General features: G+C 44.1%; 1 protein-coding gene across 3 annotated transcripts in view; it reads left to right on the top strand.

Annotated features, from left to right (window-relative positions):
* The first annotated feature begins 362 nt into the window (after window positions 1-362).
* LOC147630339 (putative peptide/nitrate transporter At3g43790) overlaps window positions 363-13,801 on the top strand; it is a 50,092-nt gene continuing 36,653 nt past the window's right edge. For 2 of the 3 annotated variants that reach the window (XM_086810194.1, XM_086810193.1), the window contains exons 1-2: window positions 427-727; window positions 11,983-12,043. In XM_086810194.1, the coding sequence (XP_086666320.1) occupies window positions 556-727; window positions 11,983-12,043 (233 nt within the window). In that variant the 5' untranslated portion in view covers window positions 427-555. Of the gene's footprint in view, window positions 728-11,470; window positions 11,512-11,982; window positions 12,044-13,801 lie in introns of all 3 variants that reach the window. The other variant, XM_086810192.1, reaches the window with a different exon arrangement.

Here is a 13,801-nt window from a genome sequence, read left to right as displayed (position 1 = left end):
AAAATTTAAACACTACATGTTTTGTTATTTTCATTTCAATTTAGAGAGCTCTTTTTTATTCGTATTTTCACGTGTAATATCATTTAATTTTGCATTTCATATTCATTGTTCACCATACTTTACAATACACTTGTTTATCTTCCATTAATTTAAAATAAAAATATATTTTGCTACAGCTAGAAGCTCTACAATATCTAAGGTTATTCCTTGTTATCAAAGCTAGAAGCATTAGCTTCTGTAAGGTTTAAAAAAATGGCATCAACAAAAAAATTAATTAATAGCTATGGAGTGAATAGGATACATGCTGAAATAGGACCAAAAACAAACCTTAGCAAAACTTTACCTTTTTTTTTTTGGTGGGGTTTTTTTGGGGGTTTTTTTTTGGTTTTTTTGTTTTTCAAGGAAGCCCTAATTTTTGAATTAGATGCTAATAACGTTTCGCGGCTTCTGTCGGCTAGCGATGAGAGTCGTGACCAGACTGCCCTCTTCGCCCTGGCTAAAGGTAGCGCCCGCTCTCTCGGTCCTGGCTAAGGTAGCCGCAGTCGTTTGGGAGGAATGGAAAAACGCTGTGCTGCAGATGCCGACGACCATGTCGAGACTCCCCTTCTCCTACCTTTCTACCACCATGGTTGCCCCGGTTGCCTGCTGCAGCGCAGGAAGGCTGCTGCCAAAGGCATCCCCCCCAGAAAAGAGCTCTCGTTCGTTGCCGTCTTGGCTCTCTGCAATGGTGAGAGTAATCCTTACACTTTACACATGATTGCATTTATGTTAGTATTGTTATTCCAACTCTCATTCGGAGCCACCACCTCTCTTGGGGTTGTGATTGCACTCAGCCAAGCTTAATCCTTAATCGATCATAACTTTGGCTTTAGAATCCAACGTAGCCAGCGGGCTCTAGCTCGAGGCTCGAGGGGTAACACCCTGGCCTTTGGATGTGCAGAGTATCAAAAGAATAACAGAGGTAGTTGCTGTAGCATCCCTTCATAGCATGACCAAGCCTTTACATCATCTGCCTTTCTTAGTACTCTTTGTAGAAGTTTGGTTGCTTTACAGAACCCAAAATTATCCCGCCTTTGGGGTTCAGTAAGCTTGGCATGCTCATTCTTTGCAAGTAGATGACCACGACAGAAGACTCATGTCTTTATCCGAGGTTGGTACCTTGTTTGTGGTTTACCATGGATGATCACATCAGACAGAGATCCTAAGTTCACTTCACATTTTGGGAGAGCATTGTTTGATAACTTTGGAACTAAGTTACAATTGTCCAATACATTTTATCCACAAACAGATGGTTTGACTATAATCAACTGGTGTTTGATGTTCAAAATGGAAACAATATCTTCCATCGGTGCATGCTATCTTGAATGATACTCATTCATCCAGTATTGGCTGGTGGACTCCATATGAGGTAGTGTTTACCTACCATTTCTTGTCTCTTTTTACAAGGATGATGTTGCGTCTAAATTCTTCAACAATTTCGGGTGTCCCTAATACCTATTTTAATTTTATCATAATTTCAAATTTTCACAATGTCTCGCCGAAATCCCATTGTGCATTGTATATAATGGTTTGTAAAGGCTCTAATTATATTTTAAAATTTTAATAATAATAATAATTTTGATTTTTAATCATTTTTTAAAATTTCGAGATGAAATAAAATACCAAAACCTCAAAATGAAAAAAACTTGAAATGTTTCTTGTGACTTTGCTGTGAAGCGTCACTAGTCAAGCAACCGGGTCTTCCTTTTTACGTAGGCATAGAAACTCTATGGTCTATACACTCTTTGAAGATCCTTACAACAGTTATTAAAAAAGGCTTAATAAGGCCTTCTTTTGTGAAGCGTGTAGCTAACCCAATACCATCTAGTGGCTTCACCCAAGCAAAGGGTGCGCTTTGGGGCTTCATTTTTGTTGGATTATACACAAATATCCCTAGTCTTTATTTGTGTAAGGGTGCTACGGTCTTAAGGTTACTATCGTCATTGTAAAAGCAACTTAGTTATTGGGGAATCTCTACTTTGCAAGTGGCTAAGAAGATGCCAATCAACCCACCAAGAATCATGGGGAGTGGAGTTTCACCATGATTTGTGAAGCTCTCTCAAGAGTTTAACTCCTCTAATCCATTTTGATAATATGATATTAGAGCCAAGTTATTTAGTTTTAGCAAGTGATTAGAAAGTTGATTAGGGTTTCTCTTCTTTTCTTGCGAGTACTCATTAGGATTCACTTGGTATAGTTTAGAGAGAGAGAGAGAGAGAGAGAGAGAGAGAGAGAGAGAGACGAGCTGAACATTGCTCATTCTAGCTCTTAGGTAGTAGCTTCTCTCAGTGAGGTAGTGTGCAGAGAAGAAGGTCCAAAGTTGCACATGTTAGAATATTGTGCATCTCAGTGTATTGGGATCTGTGCCTTTTATTAGGGTTTTATGTATTTTCTCACATTTTGCAAGTCGTGGAGTAGTCAGCCAACTCTATATGTAGTCGGCAAGCTCCCTTGCCTCCCTATATAAAGAGCCTCCATCATCATCACTTGTTGTATCCAATCCCTGCACATTGTAATGCTCTTTTGCTGGCTATTGCCATTGTACAAGCCTTTTGCTTAATAAAGGTGATCTTGTCAACAATCTCTCTCCTTTTCTCTCTCTCTCTCTCTCTCTCTCTCTCTCTCTCTCTCTCTCTCTTTCCTTGTCTATGCTTCCGCCTATGTATACTCTAACATGGTATCTGAAGACTAGGTCTCGGCTGCGTTTTGATTCCCACTCCTCTTGCCTTTCTAGCTTCAAAAGGTGGCTGCATTTTCTTCTTTGCTGGTTGTGTTTTCTATTGAACCCGCGTTTTCTACCTCTTCATATTAGCATTTTCTCTTTTGGAGGTGCTCTTGCCCATTGCAACCTCTACAAGGCAACAAGGTGCAAGTCCAAGTGGTTGGCTGGTGTAGTGGTTGTTGTTTTTATAGTCAAGACAGCTTCTGGGGGTGATTTATTTCCGTGTGGTTCAACTTGACAAGCGGCCCCGACAACTCTGCTTCTTCTTTGACTTCCCCTCTCTCCGGTTGTGGTTTCCGGTGCATTTTGGTGGATTGTTTAGTTGCTCTCCAGTCTCTTTCTCTCTCAGATTTGAGAGGGGGCTGATTGGTCCTCGTGCTTCGCTCCATTGGAAAGTGCTCGAGAGGAGTCTTGGAGTTCTGAGATTTGTGTTTGGTGTACTTTGTTGCTGTGGATATGGCTCCCCCCTTAGAACAAGGAGGACAAGCTGGACGGAACCAACCATGTCCGTTGGAAGCTAAATATGCGGATCTAGTTCATCCATAAGGGATTGTGGGAGATTGTTCAAGGTAGTGAGAAGAAGCCCGAGCGTCCTCAGAACTCGAGGTGTTGGACCTAGGTTCAGGAGGATGAATTCCTTGCGGAATTACAAGACTAGGAGGATCGTGATTCGAAGGCGCACTCAGTGCTTGTGCGGACCATTTCGAAGGAGGTCTCACTTGCTGTGCGAACTCTTGTCGGTGCACATCAAGTTTGGTCCAAATTGGAGGATCTCTATGCTCGAGATCCATTGATGCGGGTAGTTACTTTGCAAGGGCAACTCTACAGTCTGTTATTTACTATTGGCAGTTCTATGCAGTCGTTTCTTATGAAGGCCAAGGTTATCCATGATCAGTACTGGCAATGGGTGCTGCCTTGTCCTCTGTGCAGTTGGCTTCACTTATCCTCAGTAAGCTTCCCTTGGAGTATGATGTTTTTTCTCAAGCTTTGAGGTGCCAGGTCACAACCAATCAATTGGATTTTGATGACCTCAGCTTCATTCTCCTGGAAGAAGAGTCCATTCTTGTTTCTCAAGGTAAGATCAAGGTGTCTCTTAATAGTCTAGATCAGGCACTTTCTTCAGTACAAAGGGCACTTGCTTCAGTACAAAGAAAAGTCGGAGTCACTTTGTCATGTGTGGGAAGAGAGGACATTTGTCTAAGGATTGCTTATCCAAGAAGAAGGACAAGACCAAGGGCAAGTCTTCATCTAGGAAGAAGGGCAAAGACACAACACAGGACAGATACTTCTAGTGACTCATATAGGGCTCCCAGGGTGCTTCCGGCTCGGGAGGACTAGAATGGTGTTCTTCTTTAGTATATAGATAGTTTTCCCCATGTGCTTCTAGCCAGAGGAGGCTTGTGGGTAGGAGGAGAGGGAGTTCTAAGCAGCTAAATTTTCTGGTGCATGGGAACCGTGAGTCGGAGTTCCAAGCATTAAAAATTTTGTAGGACAAGGACAGCTTTGGTGTAACAAAGACTATGGACAAGATCTGTTCCGAGTTCATTGTTCGAGGTTTTTGGAACGTGATGTGTTCACATTCCACTAGTCCACTGTTGGGGGATAATGGGCGTGGTGTGTCCGGTAGCTCATCATTCTCTTCTTGGAGTTCACTGCACATTGGTGTGGGAATTTGGAGCCAAGTAGATTTCTTTGTTGTTCAGGGTGGCATTTGTTTCGAGGAGACAGATTGGTAGATGCTCTTTCTGAGGTGTATCCACCGATACTGCACAATACTAGAGTGTCCACAATTGCATCTTTATCAGCTTATCTTCTTCAGACTTTTGCACATTGTGAGCTGCAGAGGGGGTGTTAGAATATTGTGCATCTCAGTGTATTGGGATCTATGCCTTTTATTGGGGTTTTATTTATTTTGTCACATTTATGCAAGTTGAGTAGTAGTCGGCCAGCTCTATATGCAATCGGTTAGCTCCCTTGCGTCCCTATATAAAGGGTCTCCCTCATCATCACTTGTTGTATCCAATCCTTGCACATTGTAATGCTCTTTTGTTGACTATTACCATTGTACAAGCCTCTTACTTAATAAAGGTGATCTTGTCAACAATTGCTCTCTCCTTCTCTCTCTCTCTCTCCTTGTATATGCTTCCGCTTGTGCATACACCAATAGCGCAGACCAGTAGAGGTGCAAGCAGCACCATATGTCATCTTTGGCCTTCAAGCCTTGCCCTTCTTTGCACCCTACCTACATCCAGGTGTGGTGCATAGAGCCACTAAAGGATGCCCATCAAGAGAGTCACCAGCAGCACAGAACAAACTTGATGCCTCCATTGCACTGCAACAGAGCATGTAAGAGGCAGCAAGTCCAACAATTGCTAGAGGCGCACTACTATTCATCGATCAACACCCTAGCTCACACATAGCGTGAGAGAGAGGAGGTACCAATCAGTAGAGCAAGTATTTGTTCTCTCTAAGCCAGAGAGGAGAGGAGCACTAATTATAGTTGATTCTCCACAACATGGCACAACAGCATCAGCTTGGCAAGCTTCAATAGAAACTGTAAGTCGTCATCCCCGCTCGGTGCACTAGAAAAAAACAGTATCCTTGTATTTCTTTTTTTAAAAAGTATTAAGGATGAAAAGGCATAAATAAGTTTTCTTTTGGTATAAAGGGACTTACACTAGAGGCTATTCACATGGGAGTTAAATATCTTATACTTATGGGCTTCAAACTCAAGTAGGCGTAATGCTCTATATCACTTTGTCATTGAACAAGCACAAGAGCATCATTTGCATCCTCCAAGTGGGGCCATTTTTCTGCATAGCAAAGAGGAGTTGATTTTATTTTAGAGACATTCAAAATGCCTTCCTCTTCTGAATCTTCCAATGCCAAGTATGTCAAAGCCAAGCAACAAATCAAAAAGGCCAACTCCACTAGAAAAACAAAACCATACTACTATCATTATGCTAGGGCGATGGGATTGAGTGATTTTCTTAGTACCAATATGCATTTGTATGGAGAAGATTGTTTTGGAATGGATGATTGATCTTACGTGTTGATTTCAAACCAAGCTTTTGTAAAGCATTAGGCATTGCCTTTGAGCTCTAAGCCAAGCGGTAAGACCTTGCTCGATGGATTCTAAGGGTCACACCAATAAGTTCGACGGGAAAGGCTTTCACACTTGGCAAACCAAGGTGAAGTTTGTACTAACGAAGAAGGGACTTTGGAACATGGCCAATGGGAAAGATAAGAAGCCAACAACCACGGAGGATAATGAAACTCTATGGCTCAATTATAGCCCTAGGTTTGAGTGACACATATATACATCACATCACTAGAGTGTACATGAGAGGGAAACATTCAAAGATAGGATTAAAAGTCTAATTTTATGAGCTTAAAATGAAAACATATGACAGCCTTCCAGAGCACATTAATTACATGACGAGTCTTATGGCTTAACTTGTAGCTGTAGGTGCACCAATAGATGAAGAAGCCATAACAATAGTTCTTAAAAGTATGCCTAATGAGGACTACTCACATCTAGTGTACACTCTAAAGAACTTGCCAGAACTTAAACTAGATGGTGTGGAGACAACACTACTAGAAGAGTACAAGAGATTGCAAGAGAGGCAAAGCTCAATCCACAATCATGACGAGGCATTCTATACAAAGAAAAAGTTCTTCTACAATAACAAAGGCTCCTCTAGCGAGAAATCCAAGGGCTACATCGACACAAACAAGAAGACTTGTGGGTTCTCTGGAAAGAGCAACCACACCGAAGAACAAGGTTCGAGCTCTCCTTGCAGGAGAAGAAGAACCTGAAGAAGATCGAGAGAAGGAGGCCTCACATGAGGCCAACTATGTCGCTGATGATTGGGCTTTCTAAAGAAGCCCCATGACCCTTATCTTCGACTACCCCATAGCTTGGGCTCTCACATATGCTTTTGTGTAGACTATCTTCAAAAGTGTAAGGGTCCTATGGTCTAAGGTTATTATCATCATTATAAAAGCAACTTAGTTATTGGGGAATCTCTACTTTTGTAAGTGGCTAAGTGTGAGGGCACAAGGACAAAAGGACCAGATGTGCGAGGGATCAGAGCAAATCAACAGAGCATGAAATGGATGAATGAGTGTATGTACAATGATGAACGTAATCCTGTACAAGAGGCCCTCTAATGTGAGGTGACTCATAGTAGTAGACCATCGAAGAAGCAAAGATGAGGTCGGAGCTGAAGCACGGTCGGTGACGAAGACTCACGTTGAGGACAGTGGTGGCACTCGGAGAGAGTCGGTGTCAAAGGCTTGCGACGGTGGATGCGGTGGCACTCCAAGGTGGTAGATGTCTGTAGCAGTGGGCAGCAGAAATGTAGTGGTGCAGGCTCTGGTGACAAGGGTGCTGCGGTACCTGAGGGGTGCAGACTTTGGTGACGAGGGTGATGCAGTACTTGGAGGGGTGCAGGGCTGGATGCCGAAGGCACGCGTTGATGTGAGGCGACACCTCTCCGAAGGTGAGGTGATGCAAACAAACGCAAACCTGCAGATGAGTGGACTGTAGGAGAAACGCAAATCTGAAGAGCAGAGAGGGCTGCTGTCCCAAGTCGATAGGTGATAATGAGCAGAGAGGGCTGTTGTCCCAAGTTGATGTTGAATGAGTAGAGAATGGGCTGCTGTCCTGAGGGGTGCTGCAGGAAAAAAACACAGATCTGACGGATGTAGAGAGGGCTGCTATCCCGGGCAGATGGTGCTGCTGTGTGCAGAGGAAGGAGCTGATGGCAGCAACTGGAGAAACATGGGTTGGTGCTACTGTATTCAGAGAAAGGAGCCAACGGGAGCTGCAGATAAACGATGAGGTCCAGGCTGCTGCAGAGGTAGGCTGGCAGCAGCAGATGGTGAATGTTTTACGATGTGTGTGTGTGTGTTGAATTATGAAGCGATTTCTTTTATATGTGGTTGGGCTGCTGGTCGGCCCAGTGAAGGCTGTCGGCCAGCAGCAGCAGAAGACAAAATCCAATAAAAAACCCCTTTTAGGGGTGGTTGTCATGCCAATCAACCCACTAAGAATCATGGGGAGAGAATCAGGGACCTAGAATCATGGAGAGTGAATGGTGGAATGTGTAGAGATTCTAGGGAGAGATGCAGGGAGTGATTTGAGGAGATGCTTTTTGGCTCCTTATGCCTTGTATTCAACCTATATAAGAGGGATACCACTATGAATAAAGTAGTTGCCTCCTCTAATGATCCACAAGTTTGATTAAGCTTCCTAATCCCTTTACCATAGCTAATCATGCTTATGTGCTTGTTTGATCCACCATGATTTGTGAAGCTCTCTCAAGAGTTTAACTCCTCTAATCCATTTTGATAATAATTTTCAAACACAGTGACGCTTTTGAAGATACCTCAGCTTTTCTGAAGCTCTGCACAAAAGCTTGCAGATCTGCAAATGCTTAAACGTACATCAGTATTTCTACTTTTTTCATGAAATTGCAGACATTGGCTTCTAAAGTGTTTACTCGAAGGCCTTGTCACACCAGGTCCTCTTTAAGGGGCTGTTTCTATGCAAATATGTATTGGATCTTTACACGCTAAGTTTGGACATTACATCTATGCCTTTCTTTCACCTTCTCCTAATACCCATTCACACACGAAGGTTTAAAAGCCTTTACAAGAAAATATGTTCTTGGTGAGGATTGACCACAATATACCAACAATCCCTCCCCCAATCTCAAGCGTGATAGGACCAAACACTAGATACAAAGTGGGCTTGGATCGGGCGTCAATGGCCATGCAATGACATGGGCATCACAATCACTAATAAGGAGATAAAAGGAATGAGCCTGGACTTGCATTGGGCCTCAATGGCCATGCCATGACATGGGCATCATGATCACTAATAAGGATATAAAAGGAACGAGCCTCATTGGCTATACCATGACTTGGGTATCATGTTCCAATCCTCATCTACACATATCCTAGGTTTATACCAACAAAGGATAGCTACGGAAACATGGAAGTTATTGTCAAAAGTGCGCAACGGAAAGCGTGAGACATAGGCACAGAGAGAAGGAAAACAAATCTGCATAATGATGAAGAAGCAATGATACAATCAGCCCTGTGCAAGGGGTGGTCCCCGTATGTGTGGGCATGATGAACTACTCCCCTGAGGGAGGACCCGGGCTTGGAAGCCCCTGTCAAGGTGAGTACAAATGAGGAGGAGGCAAGCCTTATATAGCCCCAAGATAAGCTGGCCGACTTGCTCCAAAAAAGTCTCACGACTGGACAAAAATAAACATGTGATAATGGGTGGCCAATCCTACAACCAAGGGCCTAAACATGAGGAAAAAATAAGGTGCTGCCCGGGATAAATCTGGGCATCCCTGATACACAACTTGGGCACACTACCAGGAGATGAATAATGCTAACACCCCCTCTCAGATCTTGGGAGTGAAACCGGTCCAAGTAGCTGGAAAAGGAAACCTCCAAAGCAAGTCGAAAAGTCGATCTGCTCCCACCTCTGCCACTTGCTCCAAGAAACTGCTCCCGATCCAGAAGACCAACAAAATCCAAAGAATGAACCACCAGATGTCCATATCTCCAAGAAAAAACTGCTCCTTAGAGAACACCGCCAAACTGTCTGCGTGTTGGCACCCCCCCTTGGCACTGAGCTCAAGAAAGCTCTCCTGCCAAAACCTGACACCCCGAGTTGGCAAGCTCCCAACCAACTAGTCACGTGTCCATGTGGAACCAAACATCCACAACTCATCATCCCAAAGCACAATCTGATGTCAATCATCTGCTCCAAACTGCTGCTCCACTGGTACCTACCTGTACCCAATGAACCTCACCTGCCATGCATCTTGTTCCCATCCTGCAACAACTGAGCAAGTACTTGTGAACCGCGATAACAGCTCTCGTCACTAAGTGACCTAGCCTGCCTTTGCATGAATGCCGATATCAACCTGTACATCGAGCTCCCAAATCAATGCTCATCCTAGGGATGAAGACTCCTGTGCCTGTACCTTGTAATCCAGGCCATATGCCTGGGGAATAGGAGTGGCTCACCTTGCCAAGTAACCACATCCCCCTCTCGGGGTGAACACCTTGAGAACCTAAAGGAAACACCTGTACACCAGCAAGACTCTGCTGAACTAGCACAAACTCATAGACCCCCTCTGCTGTCGAGAAAGGACTAACTGTCTTCCACACACACCTCGAGGATGAGAATCCAAGTGTGCACCCATGAGTCTGAAAACTCTGACAAAGCAAAGATTGGCCGAGCATGGGCTCAAGGCCATGTGGGAAGGCACCATTCCTGAAAAAGAACACCTGCCTCCACTGCCTCCAAGAAAGCAGATGAGATAATGCAAAAAACGCTGCTGTAAACAGCCGGCAGCACGTGTACCAAGAAGAAGAGAGAGAAGAGGAAAACACAGCAACTTCAGCACCTCCTCTGGCTGCCCCAGATCTGCAGAAAACACAGCCAGGGTGTCTCCCCTGCTTGCTGCCCCATATCTGCAGAAAACGCAGCCAGGCTGTCTCCCCTGCTTGCTGCCCCATATCTGCAGAAAAAGCAGCCAGGCTGTCTGCCCTGCTTGCTGCCTCATATCTACAGAAAACGCAGCCATGGTGTCTCCCCTGCTTGCTGCCCCATATCTGCAGAAAATGCAGCCAGGCTGTCTGCCCTGCTTGTTGCCCCAACTCTGCAAAACGCAGCCAGTAGGGACTGCCATGTACCTCCTTCAGCCGCCTAGACAAGGCCAAAACGCTCCCTCTTCCTCTGCAAACAGCAGTATAGAAAAACACAGAAATCCTTCTCTCTAAAAAAAATGCCAGAACACCTTCTATAGAAGAGCCTCAACCCGGTGCTCTGATACCATGTCAAAAGTGCGCAGCGGAAAGCGTGAGACATAGGCACAGAGAGAAGGAAAACAAATCTGCATAATGATGAAGAAGCAATGATACAATCAGCCCTGTGCAAGGGGTGGTCCCCGTATGTGTGGGCATGATGAACTACTCCCCTGAGGGAGGACCCGGGCCTGGAAGCCCCTGTCAAGGTGAGTACAAATGAGGAGGAGGCAAGCCTTATATAGCCCCAAGATAAGCTGGCCGACTTGCTCCAGAAAAGTCTCACGACTGGACAAAAATAAACATGTGATAATGGGTGGCCAACCCTACAACCAAGGGCCTAAACATGAGGAAAAAATAAGGTGCTGCCCGGGATAAATCTGGGCATCCCTGATACACAACTTGGGCACACTACCAGGAGATGAATAATGCTAACAGTTATCGGGGGTGTAGATATCATCATCCAAAATTATGAACACAAACCGTCCCTGCATCAGAACTTGCAGAAGCGAGAGGTGAGGGCGGTGATCCATGCATAGTCTCAAGTGCATAAACGTTCGTGTGCATGGTAGGAAAGTGTACAAATGGCAAATTATGGGCGTGCACATCATTGTAGCCTTTTATAGCATGAAGGCTTTTTCACAATGTAAAGCTCTTGTGAAATAAGTATTAAGCCCAAAATAAATTCTCATGCATATCACCAGCTCCCATGAAAGAGCTCCAAAAATATCTTTAGTATTTTTCTTCAATACGTGTGCTCTAGTTTGCAACAAAGGTTTCTTTTCTTTTGTGTTCAGATTTATAATTTCATGTCCAAGGTTTCAATACTACATGTTTCTAATGGCTTCTTTTTGGATTAATTGTTTACAGCCCTACCAATTGCTTCATTATTCCCATTTATTTATTTCATGGTAAGTTGGTCTCCAATTTGGCAAGTTTTCTTGGTATTACACCAATTTTTTTTTGGGGTCAACCAAGGCTTGATGAGTTTTGAGATATGCTCGAAAGTGTTAGGCCTCGTGTACGTTGTGGATGTACTAGCTTGATGTGGTCCACATGTGAGGTTCTAGGGCTTGATGAGTCGTAGGTAACTATTGTAAAGTGTGAGGTCTCTTTTATATGTTACGAATCTACTAGTTGATATTTTAGTTTTACATATCAAGGAGAAACTAACAAAACTTTTGAGTTCCATTCCTTTGCATACCAAACTATTTTTTGTAAGAACCTCGTCTATGTCTTTTTTGCAGGTGTGAGACTTGGAATTGCATATAAAGGAGTTTTTAGCTTTACATATAAAGGAGAAACTAACAAAACTTTTGAGTTCCATTCCTTTGCATACCAAACTATTTTTTGTAAGAACCCCGTCTATGTCTTTCTTGCAGGTCCGAGACTTTGGAATTGCAAAGGTGGACACAAAAATTGGTTCATATGCAGGATACATAGGTGTGAAAATTGATTAAGTTTTCCATACTTTTGAGAGAGAGAGAGAAAGAAAGAAAGAAAGAAAGAAAGAAAGAAAGTTGTATTAACGTCTTCAAAAGGTCAAAATGACCTATGAGACCAAAAGGTTACATCATATCCATGAGGTACATAATCCTGGGTACAAATAGTAATAAAGAAAGATAACAAAAATCTAGAACTTTAAAATCTGATCTAGGTACATGAGCAGAGAGCTCTCATATCACCCTAATACATCCCTCATGGGCGGCTGTGACAAGGTGCTCAAGGTGGTAAAACTGAGCTGGCGCGAGAAGGTCCTGCGATGATGGCCTGGATCTTCCTGTGGTGGCGTGGCCGTGGGCGAGGGCCATGGGGTTTGGGGCGTCGAGCTCTGCATAACTCAGTGGCTCTGTCGAGTGTCACACCTCTCGACCGAGCTCCTACACTAGCCGGTGGTCTGGGTATGATGGGTGGATCGGCCCTCGAAATGGTGGTATGGAAGAAGTCAGTGAGAGCTCTCTGTGCTGGTCCTCGAGCAAGTACAGCTGATCTGGATCTCACTAAGGACTCCCTGTGTCTACGGAGCTCTAGAAGAAAAAGTCCCAGGCATCTCTGATCCGGGAAGTCCATGATCCTGGAAAGTGGTCCGAACCCAGCTCGAAAGGGGTAGTGGAACCTACCCCGAATCTCATAGTACACGGGGCATCGACATATGTAATGGGAGATGTGAGGCTGTGGGTCTTGTAGTGCTTGGTGATGTGGCTGCACCTGATGCTCTGTATTCTGATGTGAGATGTGAGGCTGTGGGACCTGCACTTCTTGGTGATGTGGCTGCACCTGACGCTTTGATACCAATGTGATAGCGGAAGCCTTCATGCCTTAATCGCAACCCTTAAGCACTCTATAGGAACATTAACGCAAAACGCATGAGAGAAGAGAGAAAGAGACTAGTTTTTAGTATTGTATTATTTACATAGGAAAAGGTTACCTTTATGCTTGGCCATAGGTTGATCATCGTAACGTGCAACAAAGCCTTCTTTATACCAGTGGAAGCTTTTGTGCCTTAATTTGCAGCCCTTCCGTACTATGTAGGAACATAAATGCAAAACGCATGAGAGGAGAGAGAGATAGACTGGTTTTCAGTATGTGTATTATGTACATAGGAAAAGGTTACATTTATGCTTGGCCAGTAATGTGCAACAAAGCGTTCTTTATACCCGTGAGTTTATGCAATTCCACTTTACTTGAGAGAGAAGAGAAGAGAGAGAGAAGATAGAGTCGACACAGTATTGGGTCCCAATTGCCCACAGTATCGGTGAGATACTGAGGCGCTCCCACTTGCCTTGTCCTTACCATCCTTGGCCTTGGACTGGCCAGTGACCACCCTTGTCTTCGCCTTTCTGCTGCCCTTGCTACTTAGGCTGAGACTTGGAACTCTCCCGCGTCTCGAAGTTCGTAGCAAGACGAATTGTGTGCGAGAGATTACAGGACCGATGTGTACGAACATTTGTGTGCAAGGATGGTTTGAATCCATCCACAAAACATCAACTTGCTCCGACTGATGGATGGTCCTCGAGAGCATGATCATAAGCTTCCAAAAATGGGTGGGATAGTCAGATATTGCTTCGTGATGTTTGTGCATAAACGCTCCCAGTGTTTTCTGAAATCTCATTGATAATCCACATGTATGAACTGCATCAAGATTGCCTTGTGGCAATCATCCCAACAAGTGACAGAGTGATGCCTCAAGTTGTCTTCCCA

This window comes from Cibotium barometz, chromosome 16 (genome assembly GCF_041138505.1).
Source record: "Cibotium barometz isolate CiBa-2024 chromosome 16, ASM4113850v1, whole genome shotgun sequence".
Classification (NCBI taxonomy): Eukaryota; Viridiplantae; Streptophyta; class Polypodiopsida; order Cyatheales; family Cibotiaceae; genus Cibotium; species Cibotium barometz.
This window is presented reverse-complemented; position numbering and strand designations above follow the sequence as displayed.